Source organism: Ctenopharyngodon idella, chromosome 10 (assembly GCF_019924925.1).
Source record: "Ctenopharyngodon idella isolate HZGC_01 chromosome 10, HZGC01, whole genome shotgun sequence".
NCBI lineage: Eukaryota > Metazoa > Chordata > Actinopteri > Cypriniformes > Xenocyprididae > Ctenopharyngodon > Ctenopharyngodon idella.
In genome coordinates this window covers 11,328,993-11,342,813 of record NC_067229.1, presented here as the reverse complement: position 1 = coordinate 11,342,813, position 13,821 = coordinate 11,328,993, and the positions used below count along the sequence as shown (strand labels likewise).

The 13,821-nt window shown below is 38.1% G+C and overlaps 1 protein-coding gene across 15 annotated transcripts in view; it reads right to left on the bottom strand.

Annotated features, from left to right (window-relative positions):
- celf5a (cugbp, Elav-like family member 5a) overlaps window positions 1-13,821 on the bottom strand; it is a 225,716-nt gene that overhangs the window by 22,296 nt on the left and 189,599 nt on the right. For 8 of the 15 annotated variants that reach the window (XM_051909949.1, XM_051909946.1, XM_051909948.1 and 5 more), the window contains exon 6: window positions 9,629-9,775. The exons of 1 other annotated variant lie outside the window; for it this stretch is intronic. In XM_051909949.1, coding sequence (XP_051765909.1) covers window positions 9,629-9,775 — 147 coding nt within the window. Of the gene's footprint in view, window positions 1-9,628; window positions 9,803-13,821 lie in introns of all 15 variants that reach the window. 6 more of the 15 variants (XM_051909940.1, XM_051909939.1, XM_051909943.1 and 3 more) reach the window with 1 other exon arrangement.

The following is a 13,821-nucleotide window of genomic DNA, read 5'->3' as shown; positions in this document are numbered from 1 at the left end:
ATCTTCCCAGTCAGAGTGCTGTCACAAGCCCCCTTGAAACATTTCAATAGCTGTCGGTCTGGCTCATTCTAATAGAGGGATCGACGCACATATTATTGTAGTCCTTAAGGGACCTGGGAGTTCGGAGCAGGAAAATTTGAATTGTATTCATTTTTTCCCTTTCAAACTTTAAGGTAATGCTTTCTTCATGGCCTTGACAGCGAAACTTCTTCCCCCCGCATTTTCCTTTATGATGTGACAGCTATCAAGGCTGAATATATCATAGTTACATTGACGCAGATATTCTTAGATCCAGGCTAAATGATCATCAGATTCAAATCGTACCTTATGCATAAATTCTAGTTTACATGCATCGTACACGAGAAACGTCTCTTCTAATAACGTCACCATGCACCTATAGACTTTTGTCAGAGTAGACACAATATTTAATTTGTTGGGAATGAAAATGAGGCTGGCAATAGATATTTAGAAATATACAACTACAAAAATAATGTATACATTTAAAATAAATAAATAGTTGATCTCATTTTCTTGTCAAATATTAATTTTCACTTAGAAATATGTCACATTGCAGAAGCAAAATGGGTTATGAATGGCGTTTCATAATTCATATCCACTGGAAATTTTTGTAAAGATGCATTTTCAATTGACGCAAGACTGCTTTTGTTCATAACAAATTAAATATAATACGCTGTCTACTCTGACTAAAGTCTATTAGCAAGAACAATACTTCTGAAAAACGTAGTAGACACCAAATTATTCCCGTCCAGCAAAAGTATACTACAACTAATCAAACGTCATTCCTGTACATCACAGTATTTAGTCCCCATAGAGGCCAAAAGTAAGATGCTACTTCATACAATGATCATCAAGCTGCCACTCTTCATTTGAATGCTGAGGATGATATTGTTCATGTAGGCACATGGTGCTTTGCTCTCTGCCGGTGTTTCATCCCTAGATAGTAGAAAAGCAATCATATTCTCTCATTGGCCTTGTCACTGAGCCTGAAAGATGCCGTCCACCCACAAAACAAATCTATAAGCCTCAACTGCGCTATTATCTATAAACTCCTCCTTTCATTTGCATAATTCCATCAACAAACTGCTGAGGATCATCTATTATCCTACAGGTAAAATATCCTAGTTCTTGGGAAATAAGGAGCACAAATAAGTTTACTAAATATATAAACAAAAACTCGGCACAAATATGCTAAATAAACTAAGAAGTTTGGCATTGTTTAACAATCGTACAATGGGAACACTTTAATTCAGAGGTATTCAAAATCAATTCAGAAGTATTCACATTTTTAACCATAATTTTTGCAGTCATAGTTTAGACCTATATTATATTTTATATATATATATATATATATATATATATTTCAGAGAATCTATCTTTTTACACAAGTGTATTTTGTCCAGATTTTTTCACCTGTTTTAAATAAATTAAAAACGTGAAAAATAGTGCAGTAAAAATACTTATTTTCAAGATATAGTCTATAAAAAATGAAATGTATTTATAATATATAGGAAATATATATATATATGAAAACAGTATAATCTTAGATTAATAAAATATGAAACCAAACTATCATATTTTATGCAGTATTACTTTTCTAGGAAATGTCTCTTGTTTTTAAAATATATTTTTACTGGACACAAAAAAAGATTATGTTGCAATATTTAGTTGTTATTGTTAAGAACGTATTTCGCCGCCTGAAGTTTGTTGCTAAATTGTTATGTAGGTGAGTTTGCAAGAATTTTGGAAGTTAAAAATGGGTCACGGACCACTGGTTTAATGCATTTGTCAACCTTCAAGACAGTCTGGTCTCTCGCCGCCATGTAATAGCCATTCCACAGTAATCAGACGCTTTTGTGCCCATCTCGCGGCCTCTTCCTTCCTGCTGAATGGGGCGTCAGAGTTAAGCTGGCTGGCTCTAGCCGGGTGACAGTTTGCTAATGCCCTTTAAAAGCCAGAGGGACAGGCTTTGGGCAGAGCGTAGTGCGGTGAGTTGAAGACTTCCATATTGTAATTTCCCTCCATGAACGGCTCGGATAATGTCGCCTTTCATGGCTGCCACCAGATTGCCTCAGATAACGATGTGGCATTCAGTTCTGCTCTTTAGGAATTAAAACAGAAAATTGGAGGCCCAAGCATGTAATTATGTTGGGGAGAAGTGAGCAACATCAATTTGTTCTTGGAGGAGGTGGAGGGGAGAGGAGGGGAAAAAAGAAAAGAAAAACAAGGCCCTTCGGCTGTCGGCAGCCGAACGAGACTATTAAAAAAAACATCTCTTGTGTATCTGTGTTATTCTTATTTAAAAGCATAGTTCAGCCAAAAATGAACATTTTGTCATCATTCACTCACCTGTCATTCGAAACACTTTATTTCTTGCGTAGAATATAAAAGAAGTTTAGCAGAATGTCCAAGCTGCTCTATTCGATACAATGAAATGGTGATCAAGATTTTCAATGTTTAGCACAAGAATGTATGACCTAGTTTTATGGGGATTTTATGCCATTTTTGTGTATGCGATGAAAATATTCCATACAATGTAAGTAAATGGTGACCAAGATTGCCAATGTTTAAACTGAATTAAATTTTAAAAAAATGTACTAACTTAAAGGTGTCGTATGACATTCGGAAACTTGTAATATAGCGCAAGAAAGTATGACCAATTTTATGGTAATTTTATGGCATTTTTGTGTATGTGATGAAAATATTAAATACAATGAAAGTAAATGGTGACCAAGATTTTCAGTTTAAACTGAATTACATTTTCAAAATCAGGGCTCTGAACCGGTTCAAGGACTGAACAAAATTTTAACAGGAACATAAACAAAAAATAAAGCAAAATCAAGTTTAATCACACTGAACAGAAATGCTTATTTGAAATTAACATTAACCGGTTAATAAAGATATTTTATCGTTCTGTTTAAGATTTTAATTTGGCAGTCATGAGTTAAAATAGTACGGCCTATGCAAATGTGACGTTGATGCATCCGACGTGAGTGAAATGCCCGGCCGTGCTCAGCTGTCAAGTGAGTCATCCTATGTAAGTTGCAAGGCAGTGTGCTGCATTAGCTGTTGGAGTTTATCCGAGGATATGTCACCAAAGCAGGTTATATCCAGCGTGGTGTGTTTTGAAACCCGCTACTATTCAGGAATTTTTTTCTTTAAAATGTATTTTTTAAATGATTAAACACCTTGAGCCCTATTATACACCTGGCCCGACGCAGTTATCATTTTCATGTCCAGCACCCACGTTGTTTAATTGAATAATGCTGCGCCAATTGATGGCGCAGCATTATTCAATGTGTTGACAATTTCCACTGAAACAGGAAGACAGGACAGGACATATCAAACAGCTCCTCCCCTTTTAAAAATAGCCAATAGTTTTTAGTTTATATCACAGCTCGGCCAGAGCTGTTAAGATCGGTAAAGTCGCAGTTTCCTCCTGATCTCTATCCTCCTCCTAATCTCTTCCACATTGCTTTAAAATACAGTATTCTGTGCAGAATTCAAATGGGCCCATTACGCTTTCTGGTCGGCGCCGACTCTGTGCTCTCGTGTCTCTGGACTGGAGCAGACTGTGTGTGCTGCGGTGGTTTGTGTGACACTAATGTGAAACCAGACTTCATTTGCCCAAATGAAAAGCATATTTACCCTGTCTGAATCGTTCCCTATCCCCTATATAGTGCACTATGTGCCATTCACCATGTAGAAAATAGTAAACGTATGAACAATGACCGATTTCAGCGGCACATAAATGTGTTGTACGACTTTCTGAAACATGGAATGTTATGGCTTTCTTTGTGTAGTTTTAAGTTTTGACAGCCATGGTCTCCACAGGCTACTAAGAAGAGCTACATTAAAAAAAATCTAAAAAGGCACAAAAGTTTGGAACAACATGAAGGTGAAATAATAATTATAAATGTTAACACAACTACAAATAATTATAACATTTCAACTGGGTGAACTATGCCTGAAAATTTCAGAACCAAAACATTACCCAGCATCCTGAATAGACAGGAAGCATTCAAGCGCAGGCAAAAGGGACCAAATTGCCTTCAGCGAAGTCTTCATCACCGAGGTCGTAACCTTTTCTTCCTTCAAAATGGGGAAAAAAACAGAAGCGGCCACGGGAAGAAGTTGCCCTGGCGACGGCATTCGTTTAGTGTCAGCCATGTGGGTTTTTTTATGGCTTGCCGATGGCATTAGTCTCCCTCGGTGCCACCAGGCAATCACCTCTTTATCACTTGGCAATTATCTACCCAGAGCTGCTCTGTGTCTCTGCCCACCTCTGCCTGCATCACACATGACCCCTTACAGTCGGTCTGGCCCTGGTGCAGTGCAGGGAGAATGGCGGGATGACTGGAGAGATATTTATAGAGAGACGAGAGATGGAGTGAGCTGAATGCGAGGACCCCGGTTATTAAGGTCCCTGGCCCTGTAAGATTGCCTGAAACGGCTTCGCTCCTTTTTCTGCTGTTTACTGAGGCACATCTTCAGGACTAAACTCAGAGATGGTACAAACATAGTTTTGGTTGTACCAAAGCTTGTTTTGAGCCTGAAACATATTTTACGCAAGTATGCAAGTGCAGAATTTAATGCTTGGTAATAATTAACATTCATACATTCCCTCTGGGAGTGCAAACTTTTTTTTTTTTTGCTAAGCAGTATTTTGTCTTGTTTTTGTCTTGTCTTTGTCTTGTTAAGACAAAAAAAAAAAAAAAAGCACATTAAGAGAATATATATAATTAATTATAATTCACACTACCGTTCAAAAGTTTGAAATCATTAAGATTTTTTAATGTTTCTAATGTCTTTTATGCTCACCAAAGCTGCATTTTTTTAAAATTAAAAATACAGTAAAACCTGTAATATTTGAAATATTATTAAATGAACTGTTTTTTAAAAAAAAAAATGCAATTTATTCCTCTGAATGAATATTCAGCATCATTACTCTTATGATCCTTCAGAAATAATTCTAATATGCGAAACATTTCTTATTATTATCAATGTTGAAAACAGTTTTTGCTTCTTAATATTTGTCTGTAAACCATGATACACTACCATTCAAAAGTCTGAGGTATTTAAGATTGGGTTTAATTGATCAAAAGTGACAGTAAATACAAAAGCTTACAAAAGACTTCTACAAAAGTAACTTCTTACAAAAGACTTTCAAACAAATGCTGTACTTTCCATTCCTCAAAGATTCTTGAAAACAAAGTATCACGATCATCTTTAAAACAAGATAAATTCATTTGAGAAGCAAAAATCATTTATGATAATGGTACGTAGTTAGTTTACACTATTGTCCACTGTAGCGCCCCCTGTGGCAATGCTGAGAATGCAACATGTATTTGTATTATGTCATGAATTACGTTGCACGAATTCTAAAAGCACATCTTGCATATCTAAAAGCATTTACACTCACAAAAATGTGTAGAATGTGTTTAGGGCTTGAGTCCGTTTCCATTTTGATATTTTTGTGTTGTACATTTTGCGCGAAGAGGGTGGTTTATATGTACAGTATATATCTGCAAAGTGTCCATTTACACCTAAAAAGACATTTCAAGTGAAGCATACAACATTCTGCTGAGAAACGAGGGGTGAGATTCTATATTTACTAATACATCAATCATTTTGCCTATTTCTAGATGGTCCATAAGAAAGAATGCTTCCAAACAGTGCATTAAAACTATAATGTTGTTTGAAACAGATGTATAAAAAAGAAACAAACACTTTTAAAGCTCTTTGAATATCAAATACTTATATTTCCCAACAACAGGGGGCAATGTAGGTCAATAGCAGAGAGTGTGCCCCCCTCCTCAGCGCCCTCCTCCCAAAAATACCCAGACAAACATTCCCCTCATTAATGTTGGCTTCAGAACATTCTGAAGTGCTTTCAAGCAATTTGTGCGTCATATTAATCTAATGCACCGTCTCTGGTGATTGGCGTCAAGTAAAAGAGATCTTTCTGGCTTTCCATCAACAGCCGCGCTTTTATTCATCTTCCAAAAAAAGAGAGAAAAAAAAAAAGCAGAAAATGAAGATGGCTCCGCTTAGAAAAAGGAAAAAGATCAAACACGAGGCAGCGGGAGAAAAAGACAGATAAAAGATGTTCGGCTTGTATTGACAAGAGCGTCTGAAAGAAAATTAATGTTTCTCGCTTTCATCGCGTGTTTATGTCACACCCCCCCATTCCACTCCAGAGACGAGGATGGGGCCGCATCTGATATTTTCAACATCTTCATGTAATACTGAATGATAAGCTGTTTGTCAGATTCAGGAGTTAGATGTACCTTTTTAAAAAAACGCATCTGTCTTTTGCCACGATGTTGTCAGCACTATTACCCCTCCAATTTGCGCTCAGATGCCCCCTCCTCTGCTCTGACTAAAATCCAATTTACTGGCTGTCAGCTCAACCCAGTAATCCTCTGCACAGCTGTGTTTGTGGAAGGAGCCTCTTAATTTGCTCGTCCTCCACGTTTCTAAATGTACCATTGCCATATCTGAAGCTAAACGTTAGCTTATGCTGTTTGGTGCAACAAATGCCTGTCGGAAACCCTTTCAGGTTCTGCTCAGGTGAGAAAATGAGTAAACAGTAGAATGTGGAAAACGCTAGTGGAGTTAGCGACTTGCTAACTTGCTGCTACAATGCTAGCATGGCTGCTACGCACTGCTGATGCTGTCATTTAGGTGTTTGAAATGTTTTTAGTTCATTGCTAGGTGGTTGCTATGGTGTTCTGGGTGTTTGCTGGATGGTTACTTACTAGCCCAGCTCGAAATAGCCACAAAAAGTGATATTTTGGTCATGATATGACACAGTTGTGTGTTTTTGCCCCAAACCCTGCCCACATCTGATTTCATTGGTCAACTCAATCATGCAGTAACCTGTCAAGAAATATTCAGAACTGATGGATTCTATTCAGAGTTTAGAAATATCATGAATGCATCTGATCGTGACAAATATTAATGCTATCTATCAGAATGTGCTACCAACTCTTTATTAATGTTAGGGTTGTAGGGTAGGGTTAAGTTATTAGTTTCAGCATTGTTTAAGCAATCAGCACTGTGAATGACATGACCAATGAAATCTTTAGAACAAGCTGCGAACCGGGTTTGCACTGGTTTGAGTTGCCTCCTTAAATGCAGGATTTTAGACTGTTTTATCATCCACCAGGCGTAAATTGTAAAGCAATTGCTTAGAAAAGTAAAGCTAACCTGTACTGAACCAGCTGCTCAGTCATTTGGGGTAGGCCCAAATACCAGGTAGGCTATAATTTATATCAAATAACACGCTAACATTTAGCATTAGCGTTTGTTGTGTTACAATTTATAAAAACCTAGAAGAAAATCATGTATTGGAGAATTCTAGGGCTGCATTCCATTTCGCTTTTAGACACACACTCTCAAACTTTCCTAAGCACTTCCCATCGGGGGAATCCCTGCCGCCATTTTGAAGTGCGTTCCACTTCGTGAAGTGGACGAGTGAAGTTTATATGGACAGACCCTCGACCCCTTGATTTTGACAGAGGAAGCGAGTCTACATCATATGTACACTTCTGGCAGCTGCATATACCACAATGCAACACGACTGTCACATCACCGCAGATCGCGTTTAATTTATCCCCACCAAAAAAACTCTATGATATATTATGATATATATTTAAAATAGTATTTAAAATAACCAAAACACATCTATATTCATATAGAATGCTGCATTAAACAATTTCATAAGGGAAAAAAATGTAAATAATAAATCAACTCCATAGCAGATTCAAAGTGATCAAGGGCTTAGGACGTTCCAATTCAGCCCACTGCAAAGGTTCCGCCAGTAGCGGGCACTCTTGCAACGAGTCAATGAGATTGAGGGAAGTTAGCAAGGGAAGGGCATAAAAACCGAACTGGAACACAGCCTAAGTATTGCTGTGTTCGAAATCGCCCCCTATACCCTCATTCACTATTCCCTACATTACTCCACTAATATAGTCCACTTGAAGGAGTGAATGAAACGAGTGAGTGAATTCAGACACTGAGTGCACCGGAAGGGCTGCCGATTTCGCATAGTTTGTGCTACTGTTTAATAATCTTTTGAAATGTAGCAAACTGGCAGCTCCAGTAGTAATGAATATTTATGCTGAATTAGCATGTTCAAACCTTTTAAATGATTTAATGATTAATTAAAAAGGAATTTATATCTGTATGATATTATGTTGGACCAGCGCGGTTTGGAAAATGAATGGATGATTGATTCAGCTGCGGGCGAGACGTGGGAATTCATTCAGCGCGCGACTCTCAGTGCATTATGGGTATTCTCTAACCGTTGAGCGTGCATCGGTTGTACACTCGTTATTGTGGGATTGAATGAGTGCACTCAACATCGTCCACTATGGTTTCGGACACCACTACAAATGGCTGTCCCCTCAAATAGTGCCCTATTTAAGGGTATAGGGGGCGATTTCGGACACAGCCTATCTTTAAAGGCGCACGCAGTCTTCTTTTCTGGCTATGTTGACAATATCGTTCATGCCTTATACTGACATCTAGTGGTATGAAAACAGCATTACACAAAATCATAAGTTGTTATTGTAAAAATTCTGTATTTACCAGTGTTGTTTTTGGTAACTAAAACTTAAGCCATCATCTCAGGTAATGTGTATATACATTTTTTTTAAAAAGTACATTTATGTAAAACTATGTAAAAAAAAAATAGCGAGTGCCCCTTTAATATTTCTATGTATCTAATGCCCTTGTTTAGATAAGTCAAAAACAGAAAAGTTAACAAGCAAAAAAGACGACCCACATAAAAAGTCACAAACTTTGCCACAAGCTGAATGCGATATCATAAGGCAGTCGGTTTCGGCATGTGTGGGTTGTGGCTTGGGCTGAAACAGTGAATTATAGAGACAATGTCATTGCCACCGCGCAGCACACTGCACCATCTCTGACAGAGGGGATAAAAGTCACTGCCAACCTGTGGGAGCCACAGCAACCACCCTGCCTGCCTTCCCGCACGCCGCTCTCAGACCATTTGCATTTCCTGCGGACGCTTCGCATCTCATGAATCCTAATGAGGGCGTATTTTTTCCGCGTACTGGCCTGGCAGTTACTGTGGGATTGTCCGTACGCACGTCTTCCGCTGCCCCCCGCATGTCTATGATATGAAAATGAGTGTGAATGATAAGCCCCCGGGGGCCGGGTCGATGCCAACAATTAATCCTGGCATTTACAAGAAAAATTCGTCTATGCTTATCAGAACATGAATATATGTATATCTATCTACTCCATATGTAGGAACTAACTAGAAGGATAGTTACTCCCCAACAGTTTTATAGTATCTTCAACAAAATTAAACCAAGATGTCCCCCATGAATGAATATTAGGTACTGACTCAACTTCTCTGCAGCTTTTCAAACTCCCCCGTACTGAAGGAACCGATGCGTGCTATAAATAGCCAGGTGAAGATTTTCCTATGGAATATTCTGAGTCACTCCGGGAACGCGAGCGAGGACATGTGGGCGTGCAGGGACGGGGAGGGCACGTGGGTGGCAATGAGATCATCAAAACGTGTCGGGCCTGGAGGTGTCCAAGTGCCTCGGAGGGGGGGAAGGGTACTCACCGCATGTGCGTAGGTGCTGTAGGTGCTGAAGGGCAGGGCGATGGCAGGGTTGAAGATGCCAAACTGGCCCACCATCTGCTGCATGCGACGGATGGTGCGCTCCTTGTCCGTGTCGGCAAACTTGACCACCAGGCTGGACGACGCGCCCTGAGGGAGGAGAGAATCGGAGCCAGTCTGAGGAGAGAGGGCAGGCTGCGTTTAACCTCCCGCTTTGCAAGCGAGACCGCTGACCACCACACAAAATACAACTCATAATTTACATAGATACTTGATTCTGATTTAAGGTGCGGTCACACTAGCGATATTTCAGCAAATTGATTGATTTATTTATTTTTATTTTTGGGGGGGGGGGGGTCTATTGTCAATAGTGTATGCGATGTATGAAGCACAGCAAATTCACATGACCAACTTGAACACAAACAAAATCTGCATGAGGAACTTTCTCAACCTCATGCAAAACTCATGAATGTGTGGATGCCTATTGAAATGATTGGATTTTATGTGAAATTTTGCAGAGCAGAGGTAAATGTGAACGCACCTTTACAGTAACATGCTCTAGAATTCAACTGAATTTTAGAGCAGGTTAACATGTTAAGAAAGAAATCTAATGGACTTGAATTCTGTAATTTTCTGTAATTTATGTCCCGTTCACACCAAGAATGATAACTATAAAGATATTATCGTCCACACCAACAGACAATAAAGTTCTGTTTATTCTAAGTGCACACTACAGATATATCGTCTGCTGTTTAAACACTTCAACTCTTTAAAACAGGATGGATTCTGATTGGCTGTCGATGTTTTTATCATGCATAAGCTGGGAAAAAAAAGTGGTGTAATTGTTAACATTTTATAGTTATGGATATCGTTTTTGGTGGGAACTGCCATTTACACACCCTCATGTTATTTCAAACCTGTATGGGAAAAAAAGGTGAATTTTTAAAGAATATCCTGAATGACCCCACCCCCCACCCCAACAACCACACACACACAAAAAGCACCAAATATCAAAAAAAAAAAGAAAGTGGTCCATAAAACTTGCATGCTATATATCAAATCTTTTAAATCCATAAGGAACAGACAGAAAACTCATAAATCAGTAAAATTTTAATAACTATAGTTCTGTGAGAATTCACATACTATTAATATTCATGTACCTTGACATTTGCTGAAACTCTACTAAGCACATTTACAAGAGTAGAGATGTTTGAATGAATCATTCTTTTGTGAATGAGTTCATTCTTTTGAGTTGCGTCTTTCCATGGAATCCAGTTTGAATGATTCGTTCATCAATTGGACTGTTTTGAATCTCAAATTCAACTCAGTGATTCAGTGATCTGGTCGCAGCTCACTGGAGGGAATTTGCAATGGATTTTCAGATATTTTAAATGAATTACAACTTAAATTTGGGACTTTTCTTCACATGACTAATGTAGCATATGAGTCATATAAACTACTTTTATAGTGCTTTGTGGCCTTTTTAAATCTCCGGTCCCCATCTACTTTTATTGTATGCAAAAGAGCAGTTCGGACAACACTTTTTTTAAAACTTTTCTACTGCAGAAGAAAGTATGTCATACAGGTTTGTAATGACATGAGAGTTAGTAAATGATGACAGAATTGTTATTAGTTTTGGATTGTCCCTTTAAGAATGATCAAAAACACTGTGTTCCACTGTGAATGGCATGACCATGACTTTTTCACTTCAACTATTCCACCAAACACAAGGTGGTTGGATGCATCTTAAATATAGCAATTCAACTCAAAAACACTTTCCAATAAAGTCTCGACATCAAACCTCAGGCAATCAAACAAATACATCTACAAAACTGTTAGTAGCATCAGTAGACTGACATGAGCCTTGGCAGCTTGACCGTTACATAACAAAACCTATTTCAGATTTTCGTACTTGATAGGTTATGATATTGCTTCTGAAATATCAAATGGATTAGCCAAAGAACGTGGGTGTGTTTTGAGATTGACAAGGCCACCAATGATCATGTTCTGACCTTGGATGTGTGGGTTTCTGAGTCCGTCTCACTCATTCTCTGCCCTACTGTGGTAATGAAACACCTGCTGCGAGAGCCGCGCTCACATTCATTATGAATCTCTCAATGATTCGATGCTACACTTGACCTTTATCAGCCTACAACATCCTCTGTTCCAGCACTATAGTCAGAATAAAAAATAAAAAAAAACTACAGAATCGATTTTGGCAAAAAGGCCGAAATATGACTGTGATCTGATGGTAGAGAAAGGTTGTGCATCAGCCAAGATAAGAGGCTAGCTGAATTGATGTGAAAATGTCGATAAGCAGCCGCAATATGGGGGAATATCAGGTAAGGCCACTAGCCATGTCTGTATAGCTGAAAGGGGGCTGTGCTTTAAGTCCTCAACTGGTGAACCGTGACCCAAAAATGGGCCGAAATTCTATATCTGGGCAGGGAAAACACAATGCTAAATGGCAACATTAAAAAACAACTAATTATATAATTGTGCATAATTTGGGCAAAACACAACCTGCTTTGTGAATTATCTACTAAGATTCAAAAGGCATTTAGAAAATGAACATAAACCAATAATTTTTCTTTAAAATTATTTAATACGACTGAACTACAAATCATTAACTTGCATTATTTTAATAGCAGAAAGTCGAAATCAGGTAAAAAGAGCACAGGTGTGATGGCCTATTCCCATGAAGCACTGCTAATAACTAGGTTATTAGTCTATATATATATAAACCTTCAATATATAAACTTTCAATAAGCGTGCACTATGTAACTTTTTTTGTTCAATATTAACCAACACACCATCACCATCTTTCTTACCCTGATTCACTATGGTAAGCCCATTATAAGTGTTTATATTTTACACTGAGCAGGATGCTTTTGCAGGAAATTGCATACATACGTTACTCGCCTGTGCGTGTCTCGTCATATCCGTAAATAGAGAAAAGTTGCTCTGGCTACTTTGATGCATATGGGAGTGGCATATTAACGTGCGAGAAAGGTTGGCATGGAGCAGCTGAAACTCGAACCTCTGGGGAATCACCCGTTTTAAACCAACACTGCATAGATAAGAGTCTTATGGCAAAAAGAGAATGCCACAGAGCTCGTAATAAAACAAGAATCAACATTGGCTTGGTTTTTCGGAGACGGCGAGAACTGGGGGATTTGAAATGTTGTAAAAGCGACGAGGAGATGGCATTTTTATTACTCAATAGGTAATTAACGTATTTTACTGAACAGATAAATTGCCATATGTAGCTCAGAGTTCATTGTAAAGCATTATCTATTGTGAAGGGACATTTCATTGTGGTTGTTGTAGCTCTGTGCTGGAATTTATTTTCAAGGAAGTACCGTGTCTATTAATGGGTGTAGCTACAGTAATGTTTTCAGCTACTCAGCTTGAAATCCTTTCCATCTAAACTGTTTTTTTTTTCTCTTAAGCCTAGTAGTGAATGTTTTACGAGCAGTAGGATAACCATATTCATCTGCACATTCACGTAAAGTAAAAGCACAACCAAAACAATGTTCTTCCACAAAATCCAGTTTTTGAACTGCCAGAGGGCCAAAAGTTACATAGTGTACCTTTAATTTGTAGATGTTTTTAAATAACTTTTAAATATAATATTTAAATATAAATATTTGTTATCAATGACTACAGTTGCATCCCAAAAAAGTAATAATAATTTATAAATAATAATAATTAAAAAAAAACTACTTTTACTACAGTGAAAAGTCAATAGTATTGGCATAGAAAGTCAATCGTTTTATTGTACTGTTAAAGATTTGTTTATGATCAGTCATTTTCAATGCTTTGTAAGATGATTAGTTTATTCTCAGTAGCATAAAAATATTAATAATGATGCACAATTTTCAAATACCTTTTGCTTTAAATCAAATGTTGTAATGTTCCGGTTTACCACAGAACAGGTTGATTTCTTTATCAAAGAAATGTTCAAAATGCCTATGGTGAATGAGAATAAGAAACTGGAAAAGCAGAACAAAGGCTGCAGAAAAAGTAGGTGGTCAGTGTTGTGCTCTGTATTGTTGTCGGAACACTTAGTGAGGGCCCAATACAAAGCAATCAGTCTGCACATCCAAGCTCAACAACTCTAGCTCTAGGCATGCGGCACTCATGTGGGCGTTTGAAGGGGTTGCCAGAAATGCAACGAAAGCCAGTCGCTGGGG